This window comes from Talpa europaea (assembly GCF_964194135.1).
Source record: "Talpa europaea genome assembly, chromosome: 12".
NCBI classification, from domain to species: Eukaryota; Metazoa; Chordata; class Mammalia; order Eulipotyphla; family Talpidae; genus Talpa; species Talpa europaea.
Window position 1 is genome coordinate 59676722 of NC_140079.1, and position 17414 is coordinate 59694135.

The 17414-nt window shown below is 36.2% G+C and overlaps 1 protein-coding gene across 4 annotated transcripts in view; it reads right to left on the reverse strand.

The window, feature by feature from the left end:
- RABGAP1L (RAB GTPase activating protein 1 like) overlaps window positions 1–17414 on the reverse strand; it is a gene marked incomplete at both ends in the record, with an annotated part of 493888 nt that overhangs the window by 112892 nt on the left and 363582 nt on the right. For all 4 annotated transcript variants that reach the window (XM_084251369.1, XM_084251368.1, XM_084251372.1 and 1 more), the window contains one exon: window positions 8538–8666. In XM_084251369.1, coding sequence (XP_084107495.1) covers window positions 8538–8666 — 129 coding nt within the window. The remainder of the gene's footprint in view (window positions 1–8537; window positions 8667–17414) is intronic.

A 17414-nucleotide genomic window follows, 5' to 3' on the forward strand; every position in this document is an offset into this window, starting at 1 on the left:
ATTTGAAAGTCACCAAGCCAGAAGAATTTAAAAAAAAATTATTGAAGTAACATTGCATTATAACATTATTTTCAGGTGTGAATCATCGTAAGTCAACATCTGTATATATTACATTAAGTTTACTACTAAAAGTCCAGTCTATCCTTCACTATACAATTGACCCACACCCCTTCTTCCTTGTCTTTTGCTAACCACTAATTTGGACTTATTGTCTAAAGGTTTTTCTTCATTTATTTAATTTGTTTTGTTTTGTTTAATCTATATGTCACATATGAATTAAATAACAGTGTTTGTTTTACCCTCTCTGATTTATTTCACTAAGCATAATACCCTCTAGGTCTATCCATGCTTTTGCAAATGACAGGATTCCATCTTTTTTCATAGCTGAGTAGTATTCCATTGTGTGTGTGTGTATAAAGAAAATGGTGTATATATATGTGTGTGTATATATATATATATAAAGAAAAAAAAATATATATATATACCATTTTCTTTTTCCAAACATGTTGATAGGCATTTAGATTGTTTCTTGCTTTTATTATTGTATATAATGCTGCAATGAACAGGGAATACATAGATTTCTTTAAATTAGTGTTTTTGTATCCTTCTGATAAACCCAGATGTGGGATAAATGGTTCATATGGAATTTCCATTTTAATTTTTGAGGAATCTCCATACTGATTTCCATAATGGCTGCACCAATTTACATTCCCACCAACAGGGTACAGGGTTTCCTTCTCTTCACATCCTGTCCAACACTTGGTGTTTATTGTCTTTATGATAATGGCCATTCTCACAGATGTGAGGTGATATCTTGTTGTTTTGATTTGCATTTCCCTAATAATAAGAGATGATGAACATCTTTTCATGTTGGCCATCTGTATGTCTTTTTGGAGAAGTATTTATTCAGATCCTCTGCCCGTTTTTAAATCTGTTATTTTTGTTGTTGAGTTTTAGGAAGTCTTTATATATTTTGGATATTAATCTCTTATCAGATGTATGATATGCAAATATCTTCACCCATTCAATAGGATGTATTTCCACTTTAATGAAAGTTTCTTTTGCCATATCAAAAGAATTGACTAGAAAGGATGGCCCATTTAGTCACAACTATCAAGTAGAGCAGGGAATGTAATTTTCCCCTCAGCAGTTTGTCTGTTTTTAAGTGAGCTTCAGGAAACTTGACAAACAATAGTTGGAGATGTGTGAATAACACTTAAGTTTTTCACTATCTTTTCTGGGTTGCTATTTCCATTTACATGTTGTTTCTACTATTTCAAAAGAAATTTTTTCATGGGTGGAAGTGCCGAGGAGGAGGAAAAAAACATAATAGTAAAATATGTTCTCTATAGTATTGATTAGATTCAGTTATTTGCCATTAAATGCTAAAGCTTTCTATGAGCTGAAGACCATGAATAACTAAATAAATAGAATTATATTTCATATTCCCTGGAATAGAGGAACTGACATCTGAAACAGCTGTGGTAAAAGTGTTTGGAATACTAACCCCCCAGAATCCAATAATCTAGCTTTCAAAACCTAACCTATTCTAAACACCTAATATATTTACATTGATTTCTATTGCTACCTAAAAAAACAAAAAAGAAATTAAAGTATTTCCAGTGAACAGTAACAAGAGTACAAAGGAAGAGCATATCTATTTTTTTGCCCAAATCATATCTATCCCTAAACACAAACTATGACACACGCATTAAGTATAATCGTGTTATACAATTTAAATCATAAAGAAAGAAAGAAAATATCTAAGAAATGTGGATCTCATTATAAACTGTTGTTGGGGGGCTTCCCCTGGTGGCGCAGCAGTTGAGCGCTGGGCTGCGAAGCTGCCCGTAGCCTCTGCAGCGCCAGTTCGATCCCTGGCCACCAGCGAGGGTCCCACATGGCTCACAGACCTCCCCTGCCACACCCGCTGCTCCCCTCAGCAGTGTATTTTGTCAGTTTGCCTGTTCTGTTCCCCGCTCTGGCTCTGGTGAATTCTCTCACCCTCCCTTGCTTCTGACTGTACCCATTACTTGTATAAATAAATAAATAAATCTTAAAAAAAAAAATAAAACAGTTGTGGGAAAATTATTCATTACCAATGTTTTCAAATAGTGAAGATGAATTTTAACTTCATTGTTCAATACAGATAAACATAAATCATAATGACTGGATAAAAGGCAATTGGCAAAACACTGCAGAAAAGTATATGAAATATGAAATTCCCCCTTAAGAGCATAAATAGTCTTACTAAGTCTTTACATCATTAATGGGAGAGAATATTTGCAAGGAAAAGAAGAATAAAGTTTGAAAGAGGAAATACTAGTTGAAAAGGCAATTCTGAAGTGTTCTTTTTGCTGTTAATTCTATTTGTGGAATAGAATCTGTGGATAGTTGTCTGACAACATTATCCCAATTTTGGAATGCACATGAAAGGCATGTTGCTTTATTTTTATGATTCATTATTTTTCTAAAAAAAAAGGACTGAATATAAAATAATTTTTTGTAATTAAAAAACTAAAAAAAATAATATTTTTTTGTGATTTATCTTTGTTTTTTTTGGGAGGGGGAGATTTTAAAGATTCATATATATTAGTTCATAGCACAATACCCATGTTCACCCATCAGGTTAATTTTAAAATGTCAATATGGCATTCTCCTTAATAAACTGAAAGAAAATGACTGGCAGGAGGAGGTATAATGGTATAAATGGAAAAAGGAGACAAATGCATTCCAGCTGATTAGGAACAGTAAGAAAAAAAAGCTGCATTTTCCAAATATGGAGGGTACTGATGCCTGTGTATCTGCAGCAATGGCCTGTCTCTCCACCTGTTACCAACTATTTCAGAGCACGTCCAACATTTAATATTCCCTGCTAATTCCCACAACACATTATTTGTGCGACGCAAGATCAAATTGTATTAATCCTGTCTGGAATAAAACACAATAATGCCTCAAATCTGAGGTGCTCTGAGGATCATGAAAGTTAATAGAAGCCTCAAAGGAAAAAAGAGGGGAATATTTTGATATAGAAACTACCTCATTACTAATTTATTAATTATATCATTTCTGTATCTTATAACATAATCCATTTCCCCAGCAGAAGATTACAACATTTTAAACCAAATATTCTGAATTGTGGTTGTTAATATACAGAGTTCCTTCATAGGAAAGGAACACGAGATGCAGTTCCAATAAAAATGAGCTCTTTCCATGGTGCATATGAGGGCATACATTTTTAGATGCATGGAGCTGACAAAAGCCTCTGTGTGGCCTCATTGCTAATTCAAAGAAAGTCTCTATTGGGAGATTACATTCTTGTTTATACATGGCAACAATGGCCAGAAATAAATAGCAAACAGTATGAAGAAATTAGAGGTAAATTGCTTTTAATACAAATGTTCTTTATAGTTTTGTTCTAGTGTGAAAAGTTATTTTCAGTTAAATTCAAATCCACGTTTACAAATATGGAGGTCTTAGAGAGAAAATATTACATTTCTAGATAAATGAATTTACCACTATCCCATTAAAAACATGATTTGTGAGAGGCAAGATCAGATTGTATTAATCCACTCTGGGAGGGTGGATAATTGCCCATCACAGCATATAGGTAACTGAGCTGGAGCAGAGCTTAGAATTTTCCGTAGTTACCATGGAAACATCTTGTTGGCTAACTTTCCAGAATGGTATATTAGAGGTGTGAGAGGAAGGTGCCAGGGCAGGAGTTCATTTTTAACCAAGAGGGCCCCACATGTATTTCCCTTGCTCTGTTGCCTCTGTGCATCTTTGCATATTCCTTCAATATATTTCAAATCTCTTCATAGAGTAACATGGTAATTAATGATGGTGGCACTATTAGGAGGCAAAGAAGCAAATCATAAAATCTGGCCGTGGATGGTAAAATAACATTGGTAAGGTTTTGCTGCCACTAATTAACTCTAGTCAACAACTGAAAAAATTGAGCAAAGTATTATTTCGAATGTCACTAAGCTGTCATTGAAATATAAGTGTTTGGAGAAAAGATACTTCTTGGATAAGCACCAACAAGTCTTTTATCATCCTCCTTCACTAGTCATCCTGTTCATAGAGTTCAACAATTCTTTGTACCTCTTTCCTATTCCCTTTTCTTGGAATATCTCAGTCCTCATTTGTCTTTACTTTCTTTTATACTAATTACACTCCATTATTTATACAGTCAACCATTTTCCTGCTACTATCAATAATTTTATTTCCCTGGTTTGTATGTTCCTGTTCACAGTGTAATTTCTACAAAGTTTCCTGAGTAAGAACCTTGAATATCTTCACTGACACTATTTTGCTATATTGATGATCACATTTAATCACTAGATCTGTTGATTGTATCTCTTGGCTATCTCTGGACTCTGTCCTTATTTCTCCGGGTGATAACAAAATGTCCTGGACTCTTCTCTCACCTGGATTACTGCAACTTTCCCTAAACTGGTCTGTCACCAATAACTAATTTTTCCCCTTTTAATCCGTTCTCCACACAGTAGCTAGAATAAACCTTTCTAAAACATAAATCTGAGCCTCCCTGGTGGCGCAAGGGGTTGAGCACCACACTATAGAGCAATCCACAGCCTCTACAGCACAATTTCGATACTCAGCAGGCCAGAGAGAAACCACATAGCACAGCAGACCTCTCCCGTGGTACCCGTTGCTCCTCTCAGCAGTGTATTTCGGTCGGTCTGCCTGTTCTGTTCCCTGCTCTGTCTCTGGTGAATCCTCTCACCCCCCACATCTCTGACCGGTACCCCAGCTCTTGTGTGCATAAATAAACGAATCTTTAATAAAGAAAAAAAAACATAAATCTGGCCATGTTTATCTTCTATTTAAAACCCCTCACTGCTTCCCACTGTATAGTGTGGTTTACTTACACAGCTCTGCACCAGCTGTCTGGCTCCTGCTTACCTTAGTCTTTTTTTTCCCTCTATTCCCTCATTCCCTGGTTTCTAATAATGAACTAAACTTAGGTTTTTGGAAATCCCACAATTTGTTACCTCTGGAGCTCTATGTATTCTCATAGAACATCCTTTTCCCCTGCCTCCATACACTCCTTAATTCCTGTTAATCCTTCAGGTCTCATCTTATCTCTTATTTCCTCTAAGAAGTTCTCTTGTGTAGTTCCTGGCATACAACAGGCATTCATCAAATGACCTTTCTTTCCTAATCCCCTTGTTTTCATTTAAGGTTAGATGTAGTTTGAATTTTGCTCAAGTTATTTTATTTTTAAAATACAAATGATGCTGATTTATATTTTAAAACATTGTTATGAAGGTCTACCAGCAAAACATTTTGAGTGACATGACAAGCTTTGCTATTAATGAGGTCTATCATAAATGTGGCATATGCAACATCATTCAAACCAGTGAGATCAGTGAAATCATTGTTTACTGAGTTTTTTAAACTAAGAGGAAAGTGATTCATTTTGTTGGGTAATTAAATGAGAACATGTCCATTCAAAGAAAATACAACCATACATCAATACTAATTTTGAAAATATTTAAAATCCAAAATTTTTTATCACAACTCACAGAAATTCTATCCTTAATCATAAGCAGACAGTGAATGAGAAAATCCTAAGTCCAAGGGCTTTTGCCTATTTCAGGCCTGCAGTCACCTTTGCCTGTGAGTGCTTTGTCTAACACTTAGCCTTAGTCCCTAAGTCTATCATTGCCTAAAACTTCCTGTGGCTAGCACAGACTGCTGTAATAATGGTGTGATGACTCACATCCCTGCCACATACCCACCTCCCCCATTCAGTGTAATACCTCATTCTCCACAACCTTGCAGGGTTACAGTATATCAGAATGGGGAAGGAAGGGGTGCTCTGAACAGTGAGCTGCTGTGAAGCTGACTGAGTAGGTTGTGACTTGCTTTTGTTTTGGGATTTTTTTTTCTTGGGGGGAGGGGTGCAAAATGAAATACAATACAGAGAAAGAGAAAATGTCCTAGTGCCTCATATGTTGTCAGATTGAGCATCTTTCGGCCACACATATGTACAGTCAAGATCATGACGTAAAAGCTATTTCAAATGTAGATCCTAGTTTAAAAAACAATTTTAAAACTTTAGGATGGAGACCTAAGTTCTAGTCTAGCATGATTTCTGAGGAAAGTCTTTCTTCCTTCAATTTCACCTCATATCTGCCTCTCAATCACATTATAAATATAATTAAAGTGTACCATTTTAAATATCTAAGAAAAAGGTGCTCACTTTAGATAATGCAAAAATAAAAACAACTATTAGTACTCAAAAAAATTGTATCTATTACTACTCAAATAAGTAACCCTGTTGTATGCAGCACTTTCTTTGAAATTGCTTCCTAACATTTTTGTTTCTGTAAATCTCAGATCCCATATTTCCAGTTTGATAATTGTTAGTTATTTCCATCCTCTGAAGAACTTCATTAATTATATCGGGGGGGAAAAGCTCTTCCTGTAAGTTTTTTATTTTAGGATCACTTTCCTGGGTTTTTCACTCTCAATAATTTTTTATCGCCTCTAGATTTCCCTTGAAAACATTTAACTATCCACCTTACCTGTACTTCTTAATTCTCTACTCTTTTATTTGTAGAAATGAGTGTTTTATTTTAATGGAATCCTACAGCATTGTCCTGGTTTACAGTACCTCTCACTGACAGCTCTGCAGCAACTAGCTGGCTGAGGTCTACATCTCAAACTTACCACCTACAACATTCAATCAAACATACAGCGACCGCTGGAATGCATTATAAGCCTGTAGACAACTGTGGCTTATGCACAGTCATTGGGCCCAGTCAAAAAAGGAATCATCCCTGAAGACCATAAAAGCCTGCCTTCTAGATGAAGACTTCAGAAATTTGTCTTTTTTAATCTTTGGGAAATTATCTGTTTGAAAATAGAGTTCATTTGAAAAAATATAATTTTTTCTGCTTGGTTACTTTCAGCATTGAATTGTACATTTAGAATTTACATTTAGAATGTACTTTAAAATAGGTTAAAATTAAAAACGAAAGCATTATACCAAAAAAGTGTTACAGTGGGTACAGTGCTTAACTCAATGAAGTCTGTGTCTAAGTACATTTTAAGTAATAACATTAATAAGTTGATGATAGTTTCATCTTTGAGTTTTTTTAGTTCAAAATCTGTGAAATCACCTTGACTCCTCCTTTCTTCCCACACCCATGTTTAATAACAACAAAATCCTATTGGTTCTCTTCCAAATAGCTTCATCTCTAACTCCATCTCCACTGTTACCATCCTGGCTCAATCTATCATTATTTCTCAATAGGATTACTGCAAAACTTCCTCATCTATCTCTCCACATCTACGTTTACCTACCTAAGGTCTGTTCTCAACACAGTAGCCACAGGATCCGTTAAAACCTCCGAGAGATCCTACCACTCTTCTACTCAGAACTCTGCAAGGACTCTCCATTTCATTCAAAGTGAAGTCTAAATACTTACAATGGCTTATGTTTTCTGGCTTCTTATGACCTGATTTCCTTTCTTTTATTCTTATTATTACTCTCTTATTAATCCTATTATTTCACTTGAACTACATTGGCTTTCTTGCTTTTCCTCAAACCCACTAGGCATAAGCCAGCTTCAGAGCCTTTGAACTAGCTGTTGCCTCGGCTTGAATACTTTTCATCAGACATCTCTATGACTAACCATCTCCTTCATCTCAGTGAATCTATTCTGACTTATACCAACTGGAACCTTCCCTCTCCCCAGGAACCCAATCTTATCTTGCTCCTACTTTTTCTTTTTTCATAGCTATTTATCGCATACTAACATATTAAGTACATTTTTATTAAGTTGATTGTTCACTGTTTTCCTCTATAAGAGTGCAAATTTCAAAATGTAGGAAACAAATTTGTATTTATGGCATTAGGTAAGGGAAGTTTAGATAAGAAAATATATTCCAGATGTACAAGAATTAACATCAGCAAATTGGCTCCAAATTTCGTTTAAAACGTACTTTCTTACCTTGATACAGCAACTTTCTGAGTAGAGATTTCAATTTCAAATTAACATAAATTTGTTTATCTTTTTCAGACACTTGATAAGAAGCAGTATATCCATAGATATTTCACAGGTGTGGGACAGAGAAGGGCAGATCAAGACTCAAAGCTTTCCAAGTCCCTTACAGAAAGGAAAGCACTGCCTATACAGGCTCTTGCTTTGTCCCAAATAATCTTAAAACAGATGGCAAAAGCTAAATACCAAGTCTGCTGTCATGGAAACCACTATCACCGCAGTTCACTCAGAGCCCCACCTCTAAGATAAATGATTTTCTTTGCATTGTTACAATCTGAAGCTGCCAACTTTTAGTCTAAGTCCTAGTAGGAGGTACAGTTACCATATATATATATATACCAGATTGACAAAATAAATCTGTGAGACTCTTGTTCAGACACAATATCACCTGAAACATTGTTAAGAATTAGCAATACATAGAGAACAGATTTTATGTAATTTACCATGTTATTCTGCATTCAATTCTACTTTAATTATATATAAATTTGCACATCTTACCTTAATATTGCAAGCCTGCTCCATCAATCTTCTTGCATTTTCCTCAGCCCTGTATCTCTTTGGAAGCTGAACTCTGAAGAACTTTAAAGCACCTTCAAAATCAGCCTGCAGAAGATCTTCCTTTGAGGTCTGCAAAATATTCACCAAGAATTATCATTACATTTTAGCCTGCACTCAGGACAAATACATTGCAATTTATTTTTTCTATTTCCCTAAACATTCATTTACACATAAGATCTAGGTTAGTTGCAAAACTTTTAAGAAGAGACTTCTAACCTCTTTGCTCGAAGATGAAATCACTCACCATGAATCTTCAAGGCAATATAAGAATTAATAGGTTAACTCACTCAATTTCTATTACCTGAAGATTAGAATGGTGGATCTTGGCAAACCTAACCAAGTTATAGAGCTGAGAAAAGAAAAATGTCAGAAAAGGAAAAAATTTGAACTCTGGGAACAATCTTTGATTTTAACGTCATGGGCATTTTAAACATATTATTACAAGGTTGACTGAAAACACAGGTATGTAACCAAATCACATCAGCTATATAAAAAACCTGAAGGGAAGATGGCTTTTCAACTAATGACAGCAGCTCAAGTGAAGAAAGTAAGAAATTGATTCCACATCTTCAAGAATGCTATGATAAAAGCAAATGAAGCAAACCGTTTAACTACTGAACTTCTTTCAAAAGCTATTATTTGTAAAATTTACCTCTTTAAAAAATAACTATCATTTGGAAATAAATACATCCATGCACAGAGAAAAGACTGAAAGGAAATAAAATCCAACATTTTTTGGGATAGTGGCACTATAGGTTGTTGGTTTCTTTATAGTTAGCTATCTTTTTTCCAATAAAGATTTGTAGTGAGACAATTATTTTCATAAATAACTGTAAGCAATCTTTGGCAAATAGTATGATAGATATTATAAAGACTCAGGTAGACTAAGCATACAGAAATAAAAAAAAATCAGATGTTTTCAGAGTCAGAACTTAATAGTTCTGTAACACAATTATAATAATTTTATTACATTATCAGTAATAAAATTAAAAATGCTAGTTCATAATGTCACTTTATTTAAATGTGAAGCTGATTGATATTCAAGACTGCACTGAAAACATAAGGAGGTGAAAGTGCTCATAATATGGACTAAGTTACTGTCATTGTTACAGGGCAGGACCACTCTGTTACATCACCACCTAGTGCACACCATTGCCATTTCTCAAGTAGCCACTGCCACAAACCTCTAACTGGTTATCCTGTTTCTGCTCTTGTTCCCCACAATTTACTTTCCTTACAGCAGCCAAATGAAACTCTTTCAGACCATGACGCCTTTCTGTGTAAAGCCTTCCAATGGTTTCTACTGTGCTCATAATAAAATACTTTCTAATGCCCACAAGATTCTGTATGATCTGGGGCTCCCTGGCTTTCCCTCCAACCTCATATCTAACCACATCTCCCTTCTGGTTCTCAAGTTCCAGGCACATTGGCTTTCTTTCTATTTTTTGGATACATTAAGTTCATTCCTCACAGAAGGCTGCTGCCTGGAATATTCTCCTCCTAGGCCTTCATAAAGATTTTGTGATCTAAAAATTATCTCAAATGTAAGATCTGAGTGAGGTCCTTTCCAAGCACTTAAATTCTTCTTTCCTTCCTTAGTGAAAAAAATCAAGTCATTTTCCACCAACTCATTTTCCAGTTTTATATCCGGCCTTATCTTGTGGTTGCTGTATCCACATTGACAAGAATAATGCCCAGAATCCAGTAGGCACTCAAATACAATTTACTGAAGGATGAATTAAACTCTTTATATATTTTTTCTCCAATCTTCCCCTCGTTGAACATAAACATGCAGAATGAAATATTAATTCACACATTAGGCATTTCCACAAGGGATTTGATTGGCTCAACTTTACATCCACAAATTAGTAGTCAGACAAATAGAGCTGGGAAGTGAAAAAAAAAACCAAAAAACTTCAGTTCATCTCAGATTTGTTTCCTCCCTCAAAGATATTCACATATGCTAACATAAGTGATAAAGACAATGTTTAGCAGGACAGAGTGCTATCAACTCACCTCAGTTGGAAAAGGCAGTTACTGAGAACAACTTCAGCCCAAAGCAGGGACTCTCCAACTAAAATATCAATTGCGAATTACTGGGAAAGCATCAAACTGCCAGATACACCAGACAAACCACATCTCTGGTTTTCCTTTTTCTCTGGTAGTACTGGTTCTGATGATCAGTTCTCTGATAATTGTTGGAAAAATTCAATACAAGCTGCTTATGTGGTTTTGGAGAAACAGGATTAGCAGTTTCTCTCACTATTTAAAAGCCTCTGAGGGTACCTCTTCTATTTTCAGTGAACTAGTTACCTGGTAACAGGTGCCCCCAAATGGCAGGGAGCAGTTACATAATTTTCTAATATTTCTCAAAGCCAAATTTTAAAACTACTCTCTGAGTTATACAAAAACAGTATGGTTAAGAAAAATGATGAATAATCATATACCCTATTGACATTTAACCTCAGATCACAGGCAAGTTGACAGAGACACAGCAGAGGAGGCTGTATTCTCAGAAGAGGAGCAACAGGTTGCTCACGTTGGGGTGGAGCTGAAGCCCAACTCAGGTTGAGTCTCTGGAAAGCATTATTCCAAGTGCCCTGTGACTGTCCTTTCCAAAACCACTGATGTTAATGATGGTTCAGATTGCATGGCTGCCCAACTCATTAAACCCTCTAGAGAGGAGCTCTGATTATCATGGAGCAGAGAAGCTCTGGTAGACAAAAGTATGGAAACTGCATCTTATTTAATGCTCTAACTTCAACCTTTAAAAAGTATTTTGCACATTAAAGGTACTAGCATCCTGCTCTCATTGACATGTTGAATTCCTCAAAGCTGGCAATTAAGTTTTTTTTTTTTTAAGAGTAGTTTTTTTTTTTTTTTTTAAGATTTATTTATTTATTTTACAAACACTGGGTACAGTCAGAAGCGCAGGAGGGTGAGAGAATTCACCAGAGCAGGGAGCAGAACAGGCAGAAGGACCGAAGTACACTGCAGCTGGCGGCAGGAGAGGCAGCTGGGGATCGAACTGGTGCTGCAGAGGCTGCGGGCAGCTTGGCAACCCAGCTTCGCAACCCAGCTCTCAACTGCTGAGCCACCGGGGAGGCCCTGGCAATTAAGTTTTAAGAATGTATATTCTTCTCATTGATTGAAATAAAACTAATTTCAGTTAAAATGCCAGTAAACAAAAAACACATTAGCAAAAATCTTGCTTGCCATTGTTTTAGAAGGCAGCGTGCAGTCTTACTTTGATTCTGCTGGATTTTTTCCTTCAATTTTCTATTTTTAAAAGATGTCCATAATTATTAAGCATAACCTAAAAAAACTTTCATATGTCATAAGCAGGTTGTAAACTTATAGGACTACATCTCCATTGTCTGACAATTGTATTTAAGAGCGTCTCCCTCCACAAATGAGGAATAGATACTTGTTCTGAAATAATTCATATGCCTCAATAAGAATTAATCAGAGGGCCTCCCCGGTGGCGCAGCGGTTGAGTACTGGGTTGCAAAGCTGCCCGCAGCCTCTGCAGCACCAGTTCGATCCCTGGCTGCTCCCCAGCCACCGGAGGAGGGTCCCACATGGCATGCAGAGCTCTCCTGCCACCCGCTTCTCCCCTCAGCAGTGTACTTCAGTCCTTCTGCCTGCTCTGCTCCCCGCTCTGGCTCTGGTGAATTCTCTCACCCTCCCACGCTTCTGACTGTACCCAGTGCTTGTATGTATAAATAAATAAATATACAAAAAAAAAAAAAGAATTAATCAGAAAGTTGTCTGGTTTTCGAACAAAGACAACACACAAAAAGAAAACTACAGGCCAATGTCTCTAATGAACACTGATGCAAAAGTCCTCAATAAAATTTTAGCTAACAGAATCCAACAATGTATCCATAAGATAATACACCACGACCAAGTAGGATTTATTCCAGGGACACAAGGATGGTTCAACATGCAAAAATCATTCAGTGTAATCCAACACATCAACAAAAAGAAATATAAAAACCATATAATAATATCAATAGATGCTGAGAAAGCTTTCCACAAAATACAACACCCATTTATGATAAAGGCCCCTGAAATTCTTGGGATACAAGGAACATACCTCAACATCATAAAGGCCATATATGACAAGCCCATAGCCAATATTATTCCCAATAGTGAAAAGTTAAAAGCATTTCCATTAAGATCTGGAACAAGATAAGGATATCCACTCTCACCACTGCTTTTCAATATAATGCTGAAAGTCCTAACCAGAGCAATAAGACAAGAGAAAGACATACAAGGAATCCAAATACGGAAGGAAGAAGTTAAACTATCACTCTTTGCAGATGATATGAAAATATACATAGAGAACCCCAAAAACTCCACAGAAAAACTAATCAAATTAATCAATCAGTTTAGTAATGTAGCAGGATACAAAATCAACACACAAAAATAGTGGCCTTCCTATACACAAACAATAGATCTGAAGAAGAAATCAAGAAAACCCTCCCTTTTATTATTGAAACAAAGAAAATTAAATACTGGGAATAAATCTAACAAAAGAGGTAAAGGACCTATACAAAGAAAACTATAAAGCACTGTTAAAAGAAATAGAAGAAGACACAAAGAAATGGAAAGACATCCCTTGTTCATGGATTGGAAGAATTAACATCATCAAAATGGCCATCCTACCAAAAGCAATGTACAGATTCAATGCTATTCCAATAAAAATTTCAATGACATTCTTCAAAGAAATGGAACAAATATTGACAAAATTCATATGGAGCCACCAAAAAACCCAAATAGCCAAAGCTCTCCTGAAAAAAGAGAAGGGAATGGAGGCATCACACTCCCAGATCTCAAACTACACTACAAAATCATAATAATCAAAACTACATGGTATTGGAACAAGAACAGACACACGGACCAATGGAACCAGAATAGAAATTCCAGGTATAAACCCACAGATTTACAGTCAACCAATCTTTGACAAAAGAGCAAAGAATATGCAATGGAGCAAAGAAAGTTTGTTCAATAAATGGTGCTGGGAGGGGCCTCCCTGGTGGCGCAAGGGGTTAAGCACAGCACTATGAATCAGTCCGCAGCCTCTGCAGCACAAGTTTGATCCCCAGCCACCAGGCAGCAAACCACATGTTACAGCCGGCCTCTCCTGACTGGCCCGTTGCTCCCCTCAGCAGTGTATTTCAGTCAATCTGCCTGTTCTGTTTCCACTCTCTCTCTGGTTAATCCTCTCACTCCCACCCCCCACCCCGCCACCGCATCTCTGGCCTGTACCCCAGCTCTTATATGAATAAGTGAATAAATAAATGAAACTTTAAAAAAAATAAATGGTGCTGGGAAACTGGATCACTACATGCAAAAGAATGAAGCTTGACTACTACCTAACACCATGCACAAAAACCAACCCAAAATAGACATAAGACCTGAAACCATAAAATACATAGAAGGAAGTATAGATGAAACACTACATGATATGCACATCAAAGACATATTTACAGACACATCACCCAAAGCAGTGATAGTGAAGGCAAAGATAAACAGCTGGGACTAAATCAAGAGCTTCTGCACAGCAAAAGAGACAATAACCAATGATGAGACTCAACAAAAACAAAGAAAATAATCCAGTCAAAAAATGGGCAGAAAAGCTAAAAAGAAACTTCTCTGAAGAGGAAATGCAAATGGCCAACAGGCATATGAAAAAATGTTCAACATCACTTGTAATCAGGGAAATGCAAATCAAAACTACAATGAGATACCATCTTAAACCAGCGAGAATGGCACGTATTAAAAAAACTAACTACAAAAAATGTTGGCGAGGATGTGGAGAAAAAAGGAACTCTCCGGCACTGCTGCTAGGAGTGCAAACTGGTCCAACCACTATGGAAAGATGTGTGGAGATTCCTCAACTTACTAAAGATTGAGCTTCCATATGATCCAGCAATTCCACTCCTTGGTATTTACCCAAAGGACACAGAAACATTAATTCAAAAGGGCACCTTCCCCCCTATGTTTATAGCAGCACTATTTACAATAGCTAAGCTATGGAAACAATCCAAATGCCCAAAAATAGATGACTGGATCAAGAAGATGTGGTACATATACACAATGGAATATTACTCAGCAATCAAAAAGATAAGCTCATGCAATTTGCAGCAACATGGATGGAGCTGGAAGGGATCATGCTCAGCAAAAATGGCCAGAAAGAAAAAGAAAGCTACCAGATGGTCTCACTCACAGCAGGAATTTAGAAAACCTAAACAAGGGACCAGGAAAAAACCTAATTCTAATAAAGTAAAAATCAAAATCAACAAGCAACTATAAACCAGAGACACACTACAGTGGGGGAAGGAGGGAGTAGGATCAAAACAAGGGGGGTGGGAATTGTATGGGGACTACAACCAAGATGAAAATGCATATATTGTACAAAAATGAAAAATGATGTAAAAAATGTATAAAATTATATATATATATATATATATAATAAAGAAAGAAGGAAAGAAAGTTGTCTGGTTTTTTAAAAAAATATTTTTTAGCACCTCCCCATATTTTTTAGGGCACAGTGGGTTGAGCACAGCGCTGTGAAGCTGTCCGCAGCCTCTGCAGCACGGGTTCAATTCCCGGCCAGCCAGGGAGATTCCCACATGACATGGCAGACCTCTCCTGTTGCATCCGCTGCTCCCCTCAGCAGTGTATTTCAGTTGTCTGCCTGTTCTACTCCCCACTCTGGTGAATCCTCTCACCCTCCCTCACCTCTGGCCTGTACCCCAGCTCTTGTATAAAAATAAGTAAATCTTAAAAAAAATTTTTTTAAATCATAACATAAAATTTATTTGTGTGGTATTTATATTACCTGTATGGTCAAGCATTTTTTTACTGATTACATATCTACTACTCAAAAAGATGAGAATATTTTTTTAAAACCCTAACAGGCTTCACCACCCACAGATAAACATAACTAACATTTTGTTACATTACTTACAGTCTTTTCCCCTGTTCCTATATATACATTCACATATATTTAACAGAATTTGAATCATGTTATGCATATAGTTTTGTGAAATGCATATTCTTTATAAATGTCTAGCATTCATGCAATAATATTTGTCTGAAAAATAAATAGTGGTGCTTTCTATGAAATTAAAACATGGCTTCAAATCAGAGCCACAGGACCAGTTATCACACACACTAATTAGTAGTGACTTGGCTAGGCGAAGGTTAAATTAACTAGTGGTTATAACTAAGCTAATGATTGCTTGAATGTTAATCCTATACCCTAACAATGAGAAGCTTAACACAGGAATGAGTGGATCAAGAAGATGTTGTATATATACACAATGGAATACTATTAAGCAATCAAAAAAGATAAATTCATGCCATTCACAACAACATGAGTGGAGCTGGAAGGGATTATGCTCAGTGAAACAAGCCAGAAGGAAAAAGAAAAATATCAGGTGGTTTCACTTATAGGAGGAATGCAGGGAAAACAAATAAGGGACCAGGAAAAAAATTACAATTGATTAAAAAACAAAATTAACAGGCAACTATTAATCAGAGACACTCTGCAGGGAAGGGGCAGGGAGAGGAATCAAACCAGTGGAGGGAATGTGTTCTTACACAAGGGACTATGGTGATGGTGCACGGGTGAGTTGGTAAAGGGAATTTTGCGGGGACTACACCTGAAAGGAGAAAGAATGCATTGCACAAAAAGGAAGAACAATGCAAAATATATATACCATAAAATACAATTAGAAAAAATTAAATAAAGAAAATATAAGGCAGACTAGCATTTCAAGGACCAAACCAAATATCCAAAAGAGGCTGTGCTGGGTGATCATTATCCATTTGTATTTATCTATGCTCACTGCACAGAAGCCCATCAAACTATAAGAACTTATTTAAAATGAAAATTCTGTTCTTCAACTAAGAAATTCTTAGTTTTCCTATACTGCTTTCAGAGCAATCCTGAGAGGAATAAAATAATTAAATAGAAAGATGGTGAAAATGCAATTGCTTTCCCAACATTTATTAAGTAAGGATAGCCAAAATATAATATAGACAAGAATTAGAAAAATGTGAATACATATTTTCTTTCCTTGTATTATAAAGAATTCTACTAGCTTTTAAATAAGAATAAAGGATAGCTTTTGAAAATTAGCGGCTCTACACCTTTTCCTTCCTAAACTTTCTGTCAGGTCCTTTTAAGTTCAAAGGTAACATCACTTTGACGACCAGTTGAACAAAATCATATTAAAAGGTTACCTGGACAATTAATGACATTTAAATAAGACCAATTTTTACTTTCTTTCAAGTAGGTAGAAAAAAATAAACAGGGCCTCCCTGATGGCACAAGGGGTTAAGACACAACCTATTAAGCTACCCGAAGCCACTGCAGCGCAAGTTTGATCTCCGGCCAGGGAACTACCTAGATGGTGCAGCAGACCTCTCTTGACTCGCCTGCTGCTCCCCTTAGCAGTGTATTTCAGTCAATCTGCCTGTTCTGTTTTCCACTCTGTCTCTGGTGAATCCTCTCACCCCCCCCCACTGGTCTGTACCCCAGTTATTGTATGTCTAAATAAATAAATCTTTTAAAAAAGAAGAAAAGAAAGAAATATACAGAGAGAAAAGGTCAGTAAGATGTTAAAGTAAGCATCCTTCCCAACTGACCCATCAAAATGATTTAAGCAAACTGCCTAGTACACAATAGACACTAAAATATATTTGCTCTGTGAATTCATGAAGCCTATTTCAAGCATTTCCATATTAAAAAGTCAACAATTATAAAATAGAAATTAGAAAACAGATTTAGGACTTGCGTTG